The sequence below is a fragment of the Melopsittacus undulatus genome, chromosome 3 (genome assembly GCF_012275295.1).
Source record: "Melopsittacus undulatus isolate bMelUnd1 chromosome 3, bMelUnd1.mat.Z, whole genome shotgun sequence".
In the NCBI taxonomy this organism is placed as follows: Eukaryota; Metazoa; Chordata; class Aves; order Psittaciformes; family Psittaculidae; genus Melopsittacus; species Melopsittacus undulatus.
Genome location: NC_047529.1, coordinates 16,510,257 through 16,532,200, shown reverse-complemented (window position 1 = coordinate 16,532,200; position 21,944 = coordinate 16,510,257). Strand labels below are relative to the sequence as shown.

Below are 21,944 nucleotides of genomic sequence, written 5' to 3'. Positions count from 1 at the left end.
CTCAGATTTCAAAGCATGGCTTGGTGTTGCATGAAGTGCCTTCTAAACAGCAGCTGACAAAGGCTAATTTCTAAAGGCCACCCAAATCAGCTTTTCCAGTGGCCAAGAACTTACAGATGAAATCAGGACTGTAGAAAAGAAAGTCAGAAACTGCTTTCTGCTATGAAACTGTAACTTAATACTTAGACAAATCATGTAGTATGCCCAGAGCAACTGCAGAAAGTATACAATTTAGCTCACCATAAAGTATGCACCTAAACCACATCAGATAAATCATATTCTACAAATGCTCTCATCCTCCACTCCCAATGATGAAGGCAGCCATGGAAAACTAACTCAGAAGTAGCTGCCCCTGCTGTTGACATGGAGAATGCAAGATTATGAAGCCCAGCTGTGGAGAATAGTAGGGACACAAGACACTGCTCCAAAGACCAGTCTGGTACAGCAGGAGTGAGACAAAGTACAATCCCTTGCAGCCTGCTTTGCAGTGCATACAGCTTGGCAGAGTGATAAAGCATCAGCAGACAGCAGCAATGGAAGAATCTATGCCTTTTATTTCTTTATTTCAGAAAAATACTTTTGTTGAGTTTATCACAAAAGTCATTTAACAATAAACAACATCAAACAATAAACAAGATTCGTACAAAAACTGAAGTGGCAGGAAGAATAAAACAAACGGGATATCAGAGACTGTTACTTCCCCCCAACCCTCTCTAAAATCAGGAAATTTGCACTAAAGCATAAATACGTAAGAACAGCATTTTTCCTCGAGTTCCTTTGCTGAAATTTGGTCCATTGAATTCAACATATTTGAAGGAAAACTACATGCCTTGGCCTGACTTTCACAACAGCCCGTCCTCCCCACTGCCAGCAAAACCCCACACACAGCCCCAGGGCGAAGTATCTTACTTCACTGTTTGAATATAAAACCTACCAAACAAACCATCTATCACACATTCACAAAGTTTACCAGAAGGCTGTAAATCAAAGCCCATAATCTCCATCTACTGTCGACACAAGTGGGGCCCATCTACCAAGACTTCATCTAAGGCAAGAGGCTGAGGCTGCTGTAAACTCCATGCCCTGCGGCAAAGGCAGGCTGGCTACAGGCTTCAAGAGTCACTTAGAGGCAAGGGGGAGGCATCCTAGAGTAGTTGCTCTTCCCTCCAAATAGAAAGCCTATCAAAACCACATTTTGAAATGGTGAGTTAAGGGTAAGGTGACCTACAGGGGAATTGGAACTTGATGTCCTTATACTAACCCAAACATGATAAGTAAGAAGAAAGAATCCTAAACAAACAACAAAAATTAATGCAACTGTAATGCCCCACAACGTGAGTCACTCAAAAATGATATATGAAATGCTACATCTGTACTTCCTCTGCCCCCTTCTCTTCCCAAGTCCATTCCCCAACTATCTAAGACAAAATGAGCTACTGCTGGTATTTCACATGTCTTCTAGGCTAGAGCAGGAAATCACTATGCTTCACACCAAAAAATCACAAGACTACTCAATCCCTGACATTCCTAGGTTGGATATCAACAGACTACAAAAGCAGCCTCAAGCCCTCAGGAAGGGTGTGAGCAATAGCGTTACACTGGAAGTAAAGACTTACAGTTCTGTACAGTCCCTTAGCACTCTCTGTGCTGTGGTGGACAAAGGCTCCTCTTTGGGGATGGATCTTTTTTGCAGAAGACATGGGGCTTGACAAGATGGGGCATGAGAAGAGCATCCACTCAAGGAAAGTGAGCTCACGGCATCTTTGTATGCAGAGTGGTCAAGGGATGACTGACCACCAAGGGCTTGCAATGAGAATGCTCTGGGAAAGAAAAATCTTTGGGCTGAAGAAGCGGCTCGGTCTGCTGAGAAACAACATGGACATAGTAGGAATTACTGCAAGCTTGCAGCTGAGGGAGGATGCTTGCACTAGAACACAAAGACAGAAGCAGCCCATGGCAGCCCCTCCAGTGGAGGGTAGATTGCAAACTGCTGGGATGACAGCGCATATTCCCTTACACCAAAGGGTCAGCACAAAAAAACCCCAACCAAACCTGCCATATTTGGATATAACAGAAGAAGGATGGGGATTTCCAAGGACTAAATACAGGGGAGGGCAAAAAAGCCCCATCATCTGTAGGTTTAAAAACAATAAAAAAAGAACCTATGGAAATGTTTCCAAAACAAACTGTCCCTTTTACTGGTAGCTCTATCAAAAAGAAAACAAAACACACGTAAATGTAGCATACATTGTACATACCTTGTAAAGAGGAAGGGCATTCAGCTACTGATCTACTACACAGATCAAGCGTACGAGAGACTACATGGCGACATAAGGCACTTGGGATACAAAGCGTAATTAGCTACTGTATGAAGACACAGGACTGTGCAAGTGTAGAAGCTGCCTGGAGCAAAGCAGGCAGGAGGAGGAATCATTCAGCAGCCAGTTTTTGGGGGGCTGTATGTGTTACCTGTTAACAGAGTCAATACCTCAGCTGTGGCAAGGCACTGGCTTTGCAGAAAGGACTGGCTGAGGCTCTGGAGAGATGCTGAGCAGCAGTACCTCTCAGAGGGCACATGGCAGTGGATGGCCAGGGATAGGAAGAGGCAGCAGAAAGACAAATCCTCTGTCATTTGGTATCTTCAATGTCTTCCCTAACATAAAGCTCTTTTCCCCCACTGACCACATTGCATTGTCCATACTATCGTTGCCTCTGAACTGAAATGTGTATATTGAGCCAGCAAGGACTAGGAGGAGCAATTGCAAGATACCACCAAGGGCTCTGCTCTGAAGTCTCCTTCCTCAGCTCCCCTGAAAAACGGGGGGTCCTCCTCACGCCAATACCTCTCTTTTGACACTCATGGGTCATAAGGATGGAGGAAGTGTTAGCATTTGACCAACTGTCCTCACGTCCATGCACATTTTCTCCCTCCGGTGCCCAGCATTAGGTGGGGCTCAAGGAGAGGGGGAGCAAGGAACAAAAGAAACCTACTACAAGACCTAAAAAAGAAACCTGACTCAGCAAAAAGAGGGGCAGAAAATCAACTGTCACACGTTCCTCAAAACACAAATGGTGTGAAGGACAACTGGGCCAGCCTCAAGCTAGCATTGCACCCAGAGAGAGACAGAGTTCAGCCGCCCAAAGGGCCAAGCGAGATGCACGCTAAGGATCATACACCTCCCTCACCCGCAAGAAAGGTGGACCTCAGTTGCTCCCTGCAACTCTCTGCCCTCTTCTTGCCCAGCCAAAGGAGCACATCGCTTGCCTGTTCCTGCCATGGCAAAGCAAAACTAAAGCTACAGCCGGCTTCACTGCACAAGAGGCACCAACAGCAAAGCCCAGCTACACAAACTGCCCCAGAGGAGAGCCGTGGGGTGAGAGGTGCCCCTCTACTGCACGCCTGTCAAATCTAGACTGGTGCATGGCACCCCAAAGAAGCTCAGTGAGATGGCACTGGCCCCCAAAACCCCATTCAGGAGATGCTGCTTCCCAGCAAAGAGGCAACAGGGGACTGAGCTAGTGGGATCTGGGGTTCCCATGAAATCTCCTGCCAGCATGTATAGATGCAGCAGCAGGCAGGAGCAAGAGGGGAAAGTGGTCTGCAGCAACAGATGGCCTCTGAGGTAGATTTGAGACAACTCCATCTGCAAACAGCTATGCATCACAAGTCAGGCTTTTCCTAATATGCAAGCTGCTCCTTGCAGCCCCAGCTTCCTTCCCCTTCCCTGTCATCTCGTTCACAGCTCAGAAATGGATGAAGGGGCTAGGTTTTTTTGGAAGAAACCCTGCATTTGATAGCACCTTTGGGTGGATACAAGCTCTGTATCCTTTGGAAACAAAGAGTGAAGCTGGTGGCTGCTGACAGCATGGCTGGACTGGTACGGTAGGGATGAGAAAGGCTAAGGTGACAGCACGAGAGGCAGAGTCCCACTGATGCAAAAACCCTTTGCAGAAGCTAGTTTGTCATCTGGACATGGTCATGAGCCATGAGAACATCAGTTCCACAAGGCACACACTAGCTGGCAAACAGCCTCAGATGACACGAGCCAGATCCAGCGCTCAGAGTGGGGCAGGACTCAAGGTTTCACGTGGACCTGAGGATGCTGCTGCCCCATGAAAAAGCACTCTGCAAATTGCAGAGGTCCAGAACAACAGGGCAGTTTGCCTAATACAGCAAAGAGGGTGAGAGAGACCCAGCTGTACCAGAAGAGTTGGGGCAAGCAAAGGCTGGAAGGTGGGCCTCCTATTTGAAGAGGGAAATTCCTTCCCTTCTGTGCTGCCCAGCTCTCCAAAATTAGCTCAAAACCAGGGGTCAGAAAACCCCACTTAACCAGAGGTCCACTAAAAGATAAGACATGGTTGAGGTTCCTCCCTCAGACCCTGGTCTCTATTTGCAGCATCAACAACCTGTGGCACTTGCCAAGTGCTGGCCAGACATGCCCCAGGAGACACAACCCTCACCTGAGAGGGGCCCTGATCCTCAGGGTCACAGAGCCCCAGCACATTCCCCCAGGAGCCTGTTTCCATAACAGACATGTGGTGCCTTCAAGCTGTTGTGGCCCTGTCCCAGGGACTCAGGAAAGCACCATGAAGAGAGGGAAGGAATATGCTGTAGGAGAAAAAAGGATTGTTTGGAACCATCGACCAAAATAACCAAACACTAGCATAGAAAAGAAATACAATTGCACACTGATTTACAATGAAACATAGAAAGGGAAAACCAGGAGGGCTGGAAAAGCTTCCTATGAGGGGAATGGAGCAGGGGAAAGGGAACTTTTTGGTTTTATTGCAAATGGTTCAAGAGAGCAAGAAAGGAAGGGAGGAGAGTGAGAGACACCTTGGAAGATGACTGGTTTCCAAGCCATTCTAGACGACGCTTGTGAGGATGGGGAGGAGGTGCTGCTGCTTAGTCCCAGTATCTCGCCCTCCTCCCCAGGAGACAAGCCCTTGCTTCTATGGAAACTTCACCTTCCTGGTTCGTGGTGAGATGCCATTCTCCACTTTCACCACTCCGTTTTCATAGTAACCTGGGGATAAAGAGAGAAAACTCTGTCCCTGCACAGGTTAAAACTTCAGCCCTCTTGAGGCTGGCCCATAGACAAGGGGAAGGGCCCCACCATGGCACAACACTGCTGGGGACACCCTGGACTCTGCACAGAGCAGGAGGCACCGCTGCAGCATTGCCTGCATGAGGGGACACTGAACCACAGGACTGATGCCTCCCATGAAGCCAGCCCATGGTACACAAGTCCCAGCACTCACCCCAGTCCCTCCTGAATGGCTTGGTTTGCCTATTGGTGCCAGTGGCTCGCTTCCGACTGCTCTGCTCGTTCCAGTACACCCTCCAGCGCCGCAGCTGGAAGTGGATGAAGCGCCACATCACCGAGGCCTGGAAGAGGCACACCAACAGCAGCACACTCATTCTGGTAGGGGTGGAGAAGAGGCAGGCTGAGAAGAGAGGAGTGAGGCCACCACCAGCACCACGCGCACCAGGGCTATTGGCTGAGGTTCCCCTGGATGGCTGCACCCAGCACCAGAGGCAGGTACCATCCCCTGAGCTCAGGGCAGCCACTTCCCTTTCCCTCCCCACCATAAAGCTCTCAGGTGCTCAGGGCACTGCTCACAGTTAAAACTTTAGGGCAGGAATCGATAAATATGATCACCTCAACCAGCACTGCCCAAAACACTGCGTGGTCAAAGATGTTGCCACTTGCTCTGCACAAGTAAAAGGTAATGTGGTTAGGAGCTAAGAAAGTCCCCAGATCCTCAGGTGCATCAGCAATCTGTGGTTTCAAAAAGCTTGGGAATTACGAGGTACCTGTCATTCAGCAACTTCAGAACCAAACCTATAGCTGCATGGGTGAGAAAGCCTCCCAGTCTTAACAGACAAGCAACAGAATGCAAGCCATGAGGAAGCCATCCTATCTTCTGCTTCCACAGCAACAGACAGCAAAGGGAAAACACCTTTTCACTAACCACATCTATGTAAGCAAAGTTACTGGTGCAGAAGGGAAAGCCTGCAAACCTTTTTGTAACACAGGCTTGTGCTTTATAACTTCACTCAATGAACAACTTATCTGCTGGCTTTTCCCCTCCATTGTGGCTCTGTAGCCTTTAACCCCTCCTTGCTCCCTCCACACCCTACCAGCCTGCCAGGACCTTCCCTAAACAGAGCTGAGATCAGATCCCTATTGACAGGTCCAAACTCAGCAAAACCACCTTGGGATAACAACAATAATGAAGATACAGTAGGGGATATTCCTACCTGAAAAGGATATTGTTGAAGAGAAAGCTGAATAAATTCCCTTTCTCGGGGTCGAGGGCCTGGTTCTCTACCCGTGGCAGCCCAAAGCCGATGACCAGGATGTACAAGGTGAGGGTGAAGAGCTTGGTGACCACAAAAACAACAGCCCAGTAGTTAAACCTGCAGGAGAAAAAGCAGAGGTGTTGGCAGGAGCAGCCTCCAGCACTGAGCTGGAGGTGACAGTGAGGTCCCTGTCACACCGATGGCTCTCCTGGGCACTAGAGGATGGAAGCCATGGCCAGCTCGCCTGCTTACACCTTCTCGTTGCTCTCATCCGTGAAGTAGATCAGCCGGGACACATGGAGGAACAATTCGGCTAAATACTGCAACAGCAAGAGGATCAGCCCCAGGCGGGTTAAGCTAGGAGGGAAGAGAAGGAAAGAACATCACTGGGCTGCTCAGTCTCAGTCCATATCAAGCTATAGCATCTCCCCTGTCATTCCTGAGCTGCTGTGCCAGCCCAAAGCCAGACCTTTCTGCAGCAGTGGGGGTAGGAGTGCAAAGGGGAAATCCTTGTCTCCAAAACATCAAAGGAGCCCAAATCAGCAGCAGAGCTGAGATGGATCCAACACAAACCCCTAACTGCTGGCAATGGGGCTCTGCACACATGCTCAGAGGAAGGGTAAGAGTTCGCTGCCTGTGCCATGCTGAGAGAGCACCCCAGGGTGCTTCCCACACCCAGGGGAGATGCACCCATCAGCCTGTGTTTTGGGTCCCTGATTATCATTTGACCTGCAACACACACAGACTGCCTGTGCAGTCACAGAACATCACTGAACTCTCCCAAATTCAGCTCTGTGGGGCTTTAAAACTAACAGCCCACAGTGAGGAGGGCCACTTCAATACCATCGGCTTTTTAAACACTTGCCTTAGAAAGAACCTGAAGATCATCTAGTTCCAATCCCCCTGCCATGGGCAGGGATATTCACTTCCTTTAACCCCCACCCCACCCCACTGTGGCTTTCTGGGTACAAAAGGACCTTGCTAAGCTCCATCCACAGCAAGAGGCAGGATGCTGAACCAGTGAACTCACTTGAAGAGGTATGCACCAGCGATGTGGACCAGGTAGAGTGTGATGCACCTCAGCTGGCGGGGGATCTCCTCCTGTCAGGGGCAGAAAGACAAGTTAACCTTTCCTCTGCTTCACCAGCCCTCTCCCGAACCTCACTCACTCCAAATGCAGTGGGCAAACCACCTCAAGCATCCCCGCCTGGCTCTCACCTTGCGGACTTTTTGGAAGTAGAGTTCGGGCAGGGCATGCAGCCAATACGCCAGCTGGCACAGGTAGAAAAACTTCACCTGGAACCTGAAACGCAGGGACAAGCTGCATGAGCCAGTCTGGGACACGGCAGGATCCCAAGGATCCAGGTGCTAGGGGAGGCACTGGGCAACCCCTCCACCACTTTGAAGCTATGGGATTTAGGAATCATTTATAGGTTGAAAATACATGCTGAGCCAAGCGAGCCATGCCTGGAGCTTATCCAGATGCTTGTGCTGTGGTCTCCATGCTCGCAGCAAACCCCACTTTTGCAGAAACCCAAGAAGAGATGATTATCCCCCACTTCATTTCTACTATAAAAACAAACAGCAAAGAGACTGGGCCAAAATGATGCAGCCAGGAAGCAGCTGGGATAAATAACCAAGTCCACAGCATCCTCTTCATGGAGGAAACCTTCTGGGAACACCCTCCCCAAGGCCACAAACAAGATATCCCCCATCTTTCTCCTGGGATCCCACTGCAGCATCCTTGCAGCAGGGTGCATGCAAAAGGCACTGTGTTGTTAGCACCCGCTCGCAGCCATAGGGAAAATTGTATAGAGGAAGGAAGTGGTCAGCCTGAGAACAAAATGCCCTTGCAAGTACTTACGGAAGATAAACATGTGGGTAGTTTTCCCACAAGCTCCGAGGGTTTGATATGTATCCTTCCTGAAAAGGAGAAAGATGCAAGCCTTCAGCAGGAGAAGCAGGCAGCACATGGTTACAACAGGGAGGGCTCCTGCTACAGCGAAACTAGAAACTAGGGATGACACACAGGTCATTTCAGCCTGCAGTAAAAATCGTGTCCCCTGTAAAGGCCAAGCCTGAGCACTCCAAACCTCAATGACATTCACAGAACCACAGAATGGTTTGGCTTGGAAGGGACCTTAAGATCACCCAGTCCCAACCCCCTGCCACAGGCAGGGACACCTTCCATTAGACCAGGTTGCTCCAAACCCCATCCAACCTGGCCTTGAACACTGCCAGGGATGGGGCAGCCACAGCTTCTCTGGGCACCCTGTGCCAGGGCCTCACCATCCTCACAGGAAACTTCTTTATATCTGATCTAAATATACACTTTTTCAGTTCAGAGCCATTCCCCCTTGTCCTGTCCCTACAGACTCTTGTATATAGGCCCTCTCCAGACTTCTTGTAGGCCCTCTTTAGGTACTGGAAGGCTACTATCAGGTGTCCCTGGAGCCCTCTTAAACATTCATGGGTACCAAGTTCAGGCTAGGATGTTCTGGGGTTTGAGCAATACAAAAGGGATGCTCTGGAGGTGTAAGGGTCATACACTTGCAGCATGGCTCCATGCAACAATGTGCATGGTCCAGGGGAGCTTCTTCCCCACTGGTATTTCCAACCTGAGTATCATTTAAGCAAAACAAAGTACTTCTGCAGAGAAAGGGGAACAGAAAACACCTACAAAAAGTCAATATGCATTGCATAGTTTTATTTTCCACCTGCAAGCATTTGCCTACAGTTTCTTGCCTTATGCTTGCAGGACAGATTACAGGATGGCGCTCCCTTCTTGTCCCATGCTTGCACAGCTCCTGCCACAGGGCTGCTGCACTGGCCTTTGCAAAGAGATGCTGGTATGGGAAATCCATCCTGCCCAGCACCTACCTGTCACCATCATCCCTGCCCTGTCTGCCCTAAGCCCTTTATTCAATTGAGGGCAGGGGAAGTGCCACGTGCTGCAAAAGGTGACCTGCTCTGCACACACAGAGCATGTGGGGAACACAACATGGCAATGCGGGTTTGCACAGGAGGCTACAGCCCCACAGCTGGTGAGAGATGGGTCTGGCACTGGGTGAAGGAAGCCCAAAACCAGCAGCATTGACTTCCCACAGCCCCACAGGGCAGAAGCAGTGCCAGCAGACCCCCAGAAATGCTGGCCTGGAAGGGAGCAGCTGTCCTCTAAAGGGGTCTGGCAGGACACCCTGAGCAGTGGGAAGGGGACCTGCTGCCAAGCATCCATCACCAGCACTGCCAGGGACCACATCTCCCCATTAGCCCCGTAATTCTGCAAAAGGCATCCAAAAACCCCAAGGCACTGAACACAAATAAAGAATAAAGTAAGAGGCTTGAAAGCTGAGCTTATTGACATGTCCCCATCTTGGACCAGGGGCTGACTGGGGACTCTCTGCTGCCATTTGTGCCCCAGAACCTATACATCCCACCCAGGGAACACAAAGCCCGGTCAGACCTGTGCCTTACCGTCACCATGACGTACAAGCACCAGATCACAGAGGTGAGGTGGAAGGCAACCATTTGTCCTGATTCATTGAACTTGCTGTGTTTAATCTTGGAGAGATGGAGACGCCTGTTGATTTTCTGGGAAGAAGCAGAGGCAGAGAAAAGGAACAAGAGAACATGAGCCACCAGATCAACAGCCCTCTGTCCTCCTCCTCCTCCCCATGCCAAGCAGCCCCTAGAGATGAAGTCTCACTCATCACCTCAATCCCCATACCACCCCCAAAACAGCGTTTAACTGCAGCAGGACCACATCCCCACCCCCATGTTACTTGAGCTATTTTGGTGACATGAGACATGAAACAGCACTCACGTCCAGGATGTACTCCTGCACCACTGCATGCAGGATGATAGCAATGAAGAAGTAGAAGAGGATGGTAACGGCATCCTTCAACCCATAGTGATACTGGATGAGCTCTCCATCTGCAAAGAGACCAAAATGTGGGTCAGATCCCCATGACCCACATGATTTCCAGATTAAGAGCTTAAGGGTTAGTATGGGGAAGCTATTGCCAACATAAAGTTTATGTGGGGGCACATGAATGGTGGAAGCATAGAGTGGTCATGACTGTGCCAGTGGATACAGGGATGGAAAAAAGGACTCTAGCTGAGGTTAGTGTATCGGTGGAGGGTGGATGGTTTCCCCTCTAACAGCTAAACACCTCAAAGGAGGAGACAAACAGAACACTTCAGGCTTCCCCTGCCAGAGATGAGGGGCTGTGGAGATGGGAATTCATCAGCCTGGAGCGATGAAAACATGGAGGCAGCGCTGAGGCAGGTGATGAGATCAGAGACACCCCACTGGGAGCATGAGGGCCTGGGATGGGATTTCCACCCCTTCAGTTATCATCCAACACCCAGTCTCTCTTACTCAATCCTGAAAGCTGACAGAGCAGGACTCAGCTGCCCACATGCTATTGAGATCTCTGAGACAGTGGCATGGGGCTGGCAGATCAGAAATAGGACCCACAAGAGGCCCTGCTCTTCTGGGCCAACAGGAGACCCAACAACACCCAAAGTATCCCAGGCACCTGCATTTAGGCAACTATTCACAGCCCTACAGCCTATGGGGAAGAATCAGAGTCGGGAAAGCTGCCGTCCTCATGGCATGGTGCAGAAAGCATCAGGTTGTGAAGCTCAGCCCAATCTGAGCTGCTGCTCTCCCTAACTCTGATCCTGCTCATTTTCTCCTAGCATCAGTGCTGGGAAGCCACTTGTCTGTCTTGGCCTGTTTACTCTCAAACAAAGCTTTAATCTGGATTTCTAAGATTTGAGGTATATGAATGAGATTTGAACAGGATTTATGTAAATACCTGGTGTAAGGATGTGAAAACACCCTGCCCATAGGAGCCCCCCAGCTGGGTGCTGTGCAAACCCAGAGGTAAATATGCTGCCTGTATCACAGAGCTAATAATCCCAGTGCAAGCCAAAAGACAGAACTGCAAGTCTAAAGATGTGTAACAGCCCTGCTTCCTCTTTCTAGGGCATTTCAGCAGCTGCTCTAGCAGGAGCTGTATGTGCACTGAGCAGGGGAGGCAACAGCAAGATCTGCTGGCTGAGAAGCACCAGCACCCTTGTTGCGAAGGATGTGAAACAGCCTTAGAAAAGATCAGGTGTGCAGTAACCTTCCTCTGTGCAAGCTTGCTGCACCAAGGTCTCTCTCTCTACAACCTCAGCTAGCTCATGCCTGATATTTACTGATACCTCAATACTGGTTCTGGTGAGGTGGTTATACGCCCCCTCTTGAATAAATCACTTAATAGACAGCAGCGGAAGTTATCTGGACCGTGCCATAGGGCAGCACAGACCACAATTTAATCTGGAAGCTGGATGATTTCTTCAACCATAACGTTCACAGACTTTAAGGGCAGCCCTTTTATCTTCTGCATGTCTGCCTACACTAATCCCAACAGCCCCGCTCCTAATCCTGGATGATTACTCAAAACACTCCTAATTAACTGCAGCTTTCTGCCACCAAGCCAGGCTGTGAGCCCCAGGCGTTTGGCTCATCCTGAGCCCAGGGCTTTACCCAGACCACCTCCTGCTGCCCCACACCAGGGCCCCAGTCACTGCCAGCCCTGGAAGGGCTCTTGGCTAGGCAGGTAGCTACTAGCAGCCAAAGCATAAACAGGGACCGAGCCTCCTGCTGACTGCTGGCTGGGAGCTGTGGCACATCCTATGGTCCACTGGTCTCAGACCTGCATGAGCTTGGAGCATCCTTCAATTACTCCCCATGTGCATCAGGACCATGTGCATCACCACACCCTCACCTTGTGCAATCCCCAACAAATAACAGCATTATCTGCGCATCCCTAAGAGCTAAATCTCTCCTGTTCCTCGGCATGGCACAGAGCTACTCTGGGCATGCAATCAGGCAATTTGGTCTTGCCTGATCAGGCTTGGAGGAGGATCCTCACCTTGTAAAGTGCATGGAGCAGCCTGACCATGGCAAAAACAGGGTAGAGAGGAAGCCTTAAAACCCCTGTTAAGTATTTCTTCCCAACCCTGGCAGCACAAGTGCTGGCAGACACAATCAGTGTGCTCTGAGCCATACAAACTTTGCTTTTTCTCCACATATGTTAAGATCTCCTTTACTACCAGACAAGGGTGCAAGCCAGGTGCATCAGTAGAGAGTGAGCCCAGGCTGGCCGGCCACAACAGTCTGGGGCAGACCACAACTTGACCTCCGCTTTGGGACATCTGCAGTGTAAGCATCTCTTACCTGCTGTAGGCACGCTAACATTGTACTGAGGTAAGATAAACATGAAGGCAGTCTTGGCTGTCACCTGTCAAAGACACACAGAAGAGAAAAACAAGCAAATCAGTTGGTGAATCCATTCCTCTACCAGCATTTAACACCCCTTTCCAACCATGCTGGGAAAGACAAACTGTCCAGGGAGATGTGCAGGCACTGGCTTCACTCACAGAAGTGTGTTTCAGCAAGAAGAGTGATAGAGAAGAGGTTTGTTACCAGGGACTTGGGATTTGGGAAGAAGACGGGGATGTATAAAAGAGAGGAAAACCTGGAAAAGCCACCAGCCAGCCTGACAGAGGAAGCTCCCTGCATCCCCTCCAGGATGGACCATCATCACATGTGACCTGGTGCTTGGAGGACAACAGGAGCCCAAACCAGCAGGCCATTTGCGTTAATTAAACTCATTCTCATCCACTCCAGCCAGCCACACTGAGAGCCTGCCACATGTAGAAACCGCAGTACTCAAGCAAGCTCATGGCAATCCACATGGATTTAGCCCTCCATCTTCGTAGAGACTCCTCTAATAATAGCAGCCATGGGACCAGTGAGACTGGACCCCTTCAGAGACTGTGCAGGTGCCCATGAGGGTCCCACGGGGCAGGGGAAAAGCAGTTTTGGCAAAGAGCTGAACCTTGTGCTGGCCACACATAAGAACCCAGCTGCACATCCAGCATCACAGGCTGGCCCCCAGGGAGGAGAAAAAGCCTGAAATGAGATAGCTCCCTGCAAACCAGGGATGTGCTGCTCACTCTTCATTATTGCTTTTAATTTAAGGGAATGATCCTCCCGAGCAGTGAAGCAGGAGGATCTGTGGGAATGTGGCAGAACACCCCATCCCAGTGCACCTGCAGGATGCCTCCAAGCAGGATCTCCAAAACCAAAGCACCTCTGAGCTGGGGCCAGTGCAAAATCTGGTGCAGACATCCAACATCTCTTCATCAGGGACTGTAGCGATACAACAAGAGGTAATGTGTTTAACCTTAAACAGGGGAAGTTTAGATTGGATCTAAGGAAGAAATTCTTTACTGTAAGGGTGGTGAGGCACTGGAATGGGCTGCCCAGGGAAGTTGTGAATGCTCCATCCCTGGTGGTGTTCAAGTCCAGGCTGGACAGAGCCTTGGGCAACACGGTCTAATGTGAGGTGTCCCTGCCCATGGCAGGGGGTTGGAACTGGATGATCCTATGGCTCTTTCCAACCCAAACCATTCTATGATTCTAACACCAAACATGCCTTCATCCCATCCAACCCACCACCAGCAGCAGATCACCAGAGATTTCTACCTCTCCAATGGCTCCTCAGCCACCCCTCCAATGCTTCACAAGCACCCAGCCTTATACACAACCAGCCCGAAAAAGACCTGTGCCTGTTGATGGAGATGAGCTGCATTTCACTCAGACTGCTTCAGAGCTGCAGGCTATTAAAAACCCTGCTGGAAATATGGCTTCGTGTCTTATAGGACATAGCTGTGGGGGGAAACACAGGGGCTTTGCCAAGCGTTCCCATCATGAGCATAGAGCAACCAGTCAGTGGCTCTGCTCTGCTGACAGAGACTGCCCACCTTCCTGCAGCCCAGGCTGGGGCACAGCAAAATCCATGGATGTTTTCATGATGTTTCGGGATTACTATTATTATTTTCCACTTAAAAAAAGATCTTGCACATGTTGTGCTTTGCTTGTGGAGGAGGAGATGCAAGAAGTACTCTGCAGAGGGAGATGGAGACCATGGGCAGAGCTTGGGGTGGTAATGGAAAAAGAGCATCACCTGGCCTCAGAGCTGGCTTACAGAGACAATTCTGGCTCTTGCAAACATCACTGGCTGGGAAAGTGAACTTGCTTCATCCAGGGGAGGTACAGCACAACCAGGACCTGGACTTTACATCTACACCTCGTCACAAGCTGGCACAGGGCAGGAAACAAACACATGAAGCCAGCTGTGGCCATGATGCTGCAGGGATGGGCGGCTGCACCATGGATGTGATGACAGCAGCAAACAATGAAGGTTTTACATCTATCTGAGTTCCACTGGCTGACATCCAGAGGTGTAAAAAGCTGGAAACAAGACATCATATCCAGATGAAGCCTTCTAACCTGCTGGAGGGGCCATAAACCAGACTTGTGGTCTGAGAAATGACCCAGACCATCTCCATTGTGGGGAGCAATGACCACACAGTGCCCAGCCCCAACACAGTTTGCAATGACCCTCCTTATATTCTTTTCTAGAAGGCCTGGTAGGAAGGTTTCCTCCATCCACTCAAGGATCAAGCAATGCCTTTTCCCATCTCCACACCTGCCCTTGCTTCCCCTGGGCCAGAAGACCACCAGCAGCTTCAGGAGCAACCTCTGCATCCCTTCACCTTTCCTTATAGAGAGACATTGGGTTGTTTTCTAAAGCCCATGTAAAATGTTTTACAGCCCAAGATAAATGAAACCTCCTGAAGGCTGATTTCAAAGACAAGCTGCCTGTCTTCTCCATCTGATGGATGGGGAAGCCAAGGCACACACCTACAGCCACCCACTAAGAGCCACCACAGAGGCCAATTTTGAACCTCCAGGTATCCAACCTTCCCATCTACCTCAGTACATCTCACAGAACTTATGTGGAGGGAAGGTCTTCTCTCAGGCTTCCCTTTCTCTTGCCATCAGTTGGGAAGCATTCACACTGATCATGGAAACATCTGAGTATGTGCAGAGTTTCACCCTTCATCCTTCACATGCTCCCCTGTGGGCACCAGCAGGACTTTAGCAGCCACAGCACCATTTTCAGAGCTGAGTCCTTGGGCTTTCCAAGGGCTCAAAAGACTGGTTGCATTTCATTCTGTGAGTGTTTCCACCTTAAAGTGTTCCTTGCTGCAATTACACAGAATGATGTACTTATCATCCAGCTCAGCTCTGTCCTCTGAGACTCAACACCCACCAGGCCACCACCACCCCCATTATGCCCTTGGCTGGGCCACCTCCACCTTCCCACCACCACAAGGACATCTCTGTTTGGACATACAAAAAGTCACAGTTTCTAGCAGCAGGTAGAGATGAAACGCGTAGGACGAACCACCTTGAGCAGGACATCCCTCCATCCTTGAAGGTGAAGGACACGCTGCATGTCCATGGTGGGACTCGTGTCTTTCTGCCATTGCCCACAACACACCCCACCCAGTGGCCATGGCTTTTTGGGTGACTTGAACAAGGTCATAGCTGAGTTCCCTTCAAGTGAACATCAGTTCCGTGGTGTAGCTTCAGCTCCCACAGCATTGCCTCCACATCAGCTGGGAGCACCCATGGTGTGCCCAGCACTATGCAGTGCATAGAGACAGAAGCATCACCTTATGAGGCCTACACCTCCTGGAAAACAGCAAAACTTGAACCTCCAGCAATGCCACCTCAAGCTCTCCTGCAAGGCAGTAACCAGGTTTCCTTGGCTCAGGAAGTAGTGATGAGCACCGAAGATGGCAAAGCTTTAATGCTCACACTGAGCATTTTGCAGGCAGCCAGAGAAAGCAGAAGTTTGTACAGGGAACAGAAATGTGCCTCTGAATAATCCTCACAAGATGCTCACTGTTTGTTTGCTCTGAAACAAGATGCTGGTATGGGAAAGAAAGCAACAAGCATGCTCCTGCCTTGCAGGGCAGCAGCAGAGCCAGAGCTCCCACAGAACTGCTGCAGGCAGGAGCAGAACTGGGCCTCTCCAGGTATTTCTGTATTTTTTTGGTTATGCTGTGAGGTCACCTCCTGAATGTGCTTCTTTGGTTTTCCCTTCTTACCTCCAGCCTTTTCTAAAGGCAGCCAGAAATCCAGATCCTACAGAGCATCACCATATTTCAGGTATGGATTTTTATAGGATGGGAGAGGGATTTGTCTGCATGGGATGGGCTGGGCAGAGACCATATAGAAAAGACTGTATACTCCTTATACGCTCCCTACCTGCATTCAGGGCACCTCTACACAACCCACTACTGCCCAAGAGGGTGAGGGAGATGCTCCTCATCCCAGTGTCATCCTGCCTTGCATGAGGTGTATGCCTGAACCAGCCAAATTTGGGACGTGATTGTACTGGGGGTTCCCTACAGCAACACAGAGGAAACAGCATCTTCAGCAGCAGGTGGTTAATGACACTACCCCGAGCACTAAAGGGCAGCCAGACAGTGAAGAGGCACAACTCAACATGTCCATTAAGACCACAATTTCCTGTGATGCTCAGAGCAGCCAGGACGGGGATGAGGCTGTTTCTCACAGAGCAGCACAGCTGGAATCAAATGAGCACATCCACCTCATAGCTCTTGAGGGCAGGGTGATGGATAAAGCCAAACCCAGCACTACTATGTATTTACTATGCATCTGCTACCCACCACTGTGCATCTGCTCCTTGATAACACAGCAATTAGAAATATCCACACCCTTACTAGCCTGGAGTTTGCTGCCTCATACAAAGGAGAAAAGCAGGCACACCTTTCACTGGACCAGGCTGCTCCAAGCTCCATCCAACCTGGCCTTGAACACTGCCAGGGATGGGGCAGCCACAGCTTCTCTGGGCACCCTGTGCCAGGGCCTCACCACCCTCACAGGGAACAACTTCTGCCTAAGAGCTCATCTCAATCTCACCTCTGCTTTTGCAAGTGAGCAAGCAGCTTTCAATAAAGGCAGCTAAATGTACATTTAGGCATCTTAGCACCCCTCCCAAAGAGTACCCACTGCGACTCTCAAACCTTCATATTCTCATAAGAGGGAGATAACTTTTGAGCATCCTTCACAGGGAGGTACCAGGTCTCTCTATGAAACCCAGTTTCCCTCCTGAACACCTCACCCCAGCAAGATCTGCAGAGCCTGTGCTGTCTTCACCCCAATTGGGAGCCCCCTGGTATGCAGCCATCCCCATGGTCCTGCTTGGGTTAAAACTGCTTCAGAGGAAGGAAGCGGCTCCAAACCTCTGGCGGGGGAGGCTGGGGGAGTTTCTGCAGTCAGAGCAGGGAAAATATTTCCAGGGCTTGAAAAACAACTCAAACTAATTAGAGATAAAATGCTATCCGAAGGCTTTCCTCACAGCTTAAGAGGCTCTTTTCTCCCCCACCAGCCAGGGTGTTTATTGAAAGAAAAACTTGCTGATCCACCGTATGGATTGACACAGGCCCTATATGTAAACTAAAAACCAAACTTTGGACCAGAGCCTTTAAAAGTAAACAGCCAGCTCCTACAAAAAGCTCTCCCGGAGGGCGGCACAGCCCCTCTGCTCCCACAGACAAGCTCATCCCCCAGCAGGACACAACTATCATTGCTTCATGCTCCCTCCTGTTTATTCCTCTTTGGAAAGCAGATTGAAATGCTGCTTTTTTATCCCTTCCCCTCCCTTCTCTCCCCTCAACTATTCAGCCCTTAAGCCACGGGCATGCCTCAGTTCCCACATCTGGCCAGGACCAGGGGAGGCAGGAACATGGTTTGTTTTCCCTTGTTAACAACGGGAAGGCCTTAATTTTTGCAGAGCACTACGGAGGGGACCAGGGAGGGGAAAATATATTTAGCAGGAAGCCTGGAAATAGCAGCTCATTCGTCAGCCGCCTTCGTTTGACAGTGTCACAACCCAGGGTTTGGGAGACCGTGACTCACCACCCAGCTCTGCGCATGGGGAAAGCCCGGCAAGGGCACGGCATCTCTTAAAATACAATGGTTTATAACTGCATTGCCATTACCCCCTGCACAAGCATCAGGAGCTGCCTCCTGCTTGCGTACCAGCCAGTTCTGGGCATAAATTGGGATAAGACTGAGCCTCAGTTTCCCTGTCTTACAGAGATTATAGCAGCAGTCCCCATCTACTACAGGACCCCCAAAAACAATGAGGTCTCCCCTAAATTCAACCTGCATGGAGGCTGATCAACCCAACAGCACACACAGGAGCCATCCCAGACAGGACACATGTCACCGGGCAGCTGCAGGTTAAACCCAGCCTGGGCTTGGCTTCATTCCTCTGCAAAGCAGGGTGGAAAGAGATAGGCAAAGTGATTTCTGCTCGAGGACAAAAAGCACCTGTTCCACGTTTCTATACACAGTCACTTAAAATGGGTTTTGACAAAAAAAATAAAGGGGAGATTTTTGTTCATAGAATCAAGTAGGTTGGAAAAGACCTTTAAAGACCATCAAGTCCAGTCCCCAGGACTGCCAAGTCCACCACTAAACCGTATCACTGAGGGCCTCATCTAGCATGGTTACTGAACACTTCCAGGGATGATGATTCCACGACTGCCCTGGGCAACCTGTTCCAATGCTTGACCACTCTCTCTGTGAAGAAATTTTTCCTAATATCCATTCTAAGTCTCATTTTTCCTAATATCCAGTTTCCGGGCTCCAGCTCGCTCATGGACAGAGCAGTCACACACATGCAGCAAAATCACTCCCTGGCACCATACAGATGTACACCAGGCATGTTTTCATACCCTGGAGGCTAAGGGCTGGCTGGGAAGGCAGAAAACCCCACAGTACCCAGCTCAGGACTGCTCTTTAAGGAAGGACACCCTCCAAGCCCTGCACTTCCCTCCATAAGCAATGCTATGATAATCTAAAATACACACAATACTCGAATGATCAAGTCCAACACACCTGTAACACCAGCAAGCAGCCTCCTGCCACACTCTGTGGCCCCAAATCACCTCCCCGGAGCTGGGATGGCACTAGTGGCACAGCCAGCAGTGAAGCCAAACATCAAGCAAGATGCAAAGGGCATCTCTATCACAACTGGTACCCACTCCCCACTGCAGAGGAGTGATTCTATGATTCAGTTACTGCACTAGTGGAGCCACTGATCCATTTGGATAGGGCACCCAGGAGGATGCTCAAGGGGTACCTCAGGCTGTGCTTGGAGAGGAGGAGACCCACGGCAGCCCTTGAGCATCACCGTGAGCAGGGTGCTGGAGCAAGCAAGCCCTCAGCTCCCAGGGGCTGTCTAAGACTGAAAGCCTCCCCAAAGAAACCTCCCATGCAGGAAACGGCCTATTGTGAGCAGGATTCGGCTGTTTCCGCCTCCCGAGCCTGCCTGTGGCCACCGGCATCAGGGAAGGCAGGAGCCTGGCTGCGGGGTGGGAAGCAGGACAGAGAGGAGGAGGAGAAGGGACAGTGACATGTCCTCCCCATTATCACAGATGAGGCACTGAAAAGGCACTGAAAGGCAGAAATACCCGAGCTGCCACTAAAACTCACTGAGGAGGTGGTGCAAATGGGCATCGACAGTTTGGAGGGCTGGGAAGAGCAGAGCCAAATTTCTCCTCCAGGAGAAAAGTAGAAGGAATCAAACAGAATAACCTGCAAGGGCCAAAGTAGTTGTCCCAGACCCCATGCCAAGGAGAAGATGAAGGATGATGTGGCTGGGCAGCAATGCAGCCGGACAGTGCAGAAGGAGGATGCTGAAAGCCACTCACATGTGCCTGAGGTCTGCCGGGAGAGCAGAGGCACCGGCAGGAAACCGCTGCCTCTCGGTAACTGGGGGAGATTTAATGAAATGCCATTTTAAACCCCAGAAAGGCCACAGAATCCTCCCTGCTGACACCTCCATGGGAGGGCTCATTGCACTGTATTTCAACATCACTCTCAGAGCACCACATCAACCCAAAGCCTTCGCAGCAAGCCCAGGTACCAGCTCTCTGGGACGGGGCTCCTGGTGTGAAACCACAGGCACCAGCACCCCGAAACAACCACCTGCAGGGGGAAACCCTGACAGAGATGCAACCTCAGCGAGCTTTGGGCTTTTTAAAGTACAGCTACGAAACTTGCGGCCCAACTTTGCATATGGGTTTGGAATCCAGCTGGCCCTCCGTGTTAGTAGTGAAACCCCTCCGACCCTCAAATACATGTGTATGTGTGTGTGCACAAGCACATCGAAAGGGGTTTTTGCGCTGGAAGCGACTCACTCATTCAATGCATTCGCAGAGAAAGAAAAGGGGGAGGTGGGATCAAAAAGAAGGGGGCTGCCACCGGGAGGGTATTAAGGAAATGGATTTCCTCCTCCTGCGATTTGCTGCAGAAGGAGCCTTTCCTCCTCCGCCAGGCCCCCCGGCCACCCCTTTCCCGTCCGGATTTGCTTTGAAACGTGGCACTGCGCTGAAGGGGAGGGTTTGTGCGGGGGGAAGCGGGGGGGTCCGATCCGGCCGAGCTGCTGACCGCGGCTCGCAGCCGCCCGAGGTGCCTCCACGTAGGGTGCCCCGAGCGGAGCGAAGCTGCTCGGCTGTGGCCTCCAGCCCTCCCCTGTCTCCTCCCCGAAAGACGAAAAAGAGAGCTGGGAAGAAAGGAGAGGAGCAGGGGGAGAGCAGCATTCCCAGCATGGCTCCGCACGGCGCTGGGGCGGCAGCGGGGCAATGGCCTTCCAGGGGGGCTCCGGCCGCCCCGACCGGGAGAAGGTTTCCTATAGGAAAGGCAGGGATGCCTTCTCACCGCCCATGGCGGCGCGGGATGGCCGGGACGGGGAAAGGCGAGGGAATCACTGGAGTCTGCCCGAGGCCCAGGAGCCCCTGGTGCTTGTCCCAAGGCGTGGGGTCAGCAGGCTGCAGAGAGAACACCTGGAAAAGGACTAATGTTATGGAAGGAAAAGGGGGGGAAATACTCTCTCAATTTCCAATAGCTGGAAGCACCAGTGAGGGCTTGGCTTCTGCCGGCATGTGGCCGGGCAGCCGATGTACCCCTCAGTGCACGGGAAGAGGTGTAGGGCAGGGACCATCCCCAGCAGCAATGGATTCATGAGATAAGGATGGGATAAGGGGGTTCACCATCCCCTTCTGCAGCCAGCTACCCCAGGCTGGGCTAGGGCGGCTGAAGGATGCACAACCATCCAAAAGCCAGCCCCAGGTTGGGTCCCCACAGGGATTTTGGGGGGACACACCTCTCTGATGGTGGGAAAGAGATTGGGAATGAATGAGGCGGCACTCTGCACCCCCAGACGCAGGGATCCTGCACCCCTGTGCCCCCTCTGCAAGACGGATGGGGCACCCTCGCTGGGGTGGGGTGTCCTGGACACCCACTGAGGGTGAAAGCACCGGGGGTGCAGCGCCACCCGGGGGGCACCCGGTACTCCCCGTCCACAGCGGCGGCACCCATGGGTGCGGGGACACATAGGGCCGGTCCCGGGAGGGGTCAACCCGGGGGGGGTTCGGCGCAGGGGGCAGAGGGGGGGTCTCACCTCGAACATGAGGGCGATGAGGACGCTGAGCACCAGGCAGAAGCCGATGTCGGCGTGGTTGTGGATGAGGAACTCCTGGCTGAAGAGCGGGTGGCTCTTGGCCCGCCGGCGGAAGGCCATGGCCGGGCTGCGGAGCGGAGCGGGATCCGCGCCCGCCGCCGCGCAGCGCCGCAAAACTTCCCCGGGCCCCGCGCAACTTCGCGGAGCGCCGCGACGGCCCCGCG

The 21,944-nt window shown here is 51.3% G+C and overlaps 1 protein-coding gene across 3 annotated transcripts in view; it reads right to left on the bottom strand.

The window, feature by feature from the left end:
- TRAM2 (translocation associated membrane protein 2) overlaps positions 1-21,944 on the bottom strand; it is a 23,278-nt gene extending 1,334 nt beyond the window's left edge. The window contains exons 1-12 of one of the 3 annotated variants that reach the window (XR_004549463.1): positions 21,721-21,877; positions 12,540-12,603; positions 10,131-10,240; positions 9,782-9,898; positions 8,172-8,230; positions 7,526-7,610; positions 7,338-7,408; positions 6,560-6,664; positions 6,266-6,424; positions 5,263-5,423; positions 4,838-5,027; positions 533-4,609 (exon numbers count right to left, since the gene is read on the bottom strand). Coding sequence is in view for 1 of the 3 variants with exons in the window: in XM_034060624.1 (XP_033916515.1) it covers positions 4,954-5,027; positions 5,263-5,423; positions 6,266-6,424; positions 6,560-6,664; positions 7,338-7,408; positions 7,526-7,610; positions 8,172-8,230; positions 9,782-9,898; positions 10,131-10,240; positions 12,540-12,603; positions 21,721-21,840 (1,125 nt within the window). In the remaining 2 variants the exon portion in view is untranslated. Of the gene's footprint in view, positions 1-532; positions 5,028-5,262; positions 5,424-6,265; positions 6,425-6,559; positions 6,665-7,337; positions 7,409-7,525; positions 7,611-8,171; positions 8,231-9,781; positions 9,899-10,130; positions 10,241-12,539; positions 12,604-21,720 lie in introns of those variants that run through there. The other 2 variants (XR_004549464.1, XM_034060624.1) reach the window with 2 other exon arrangements.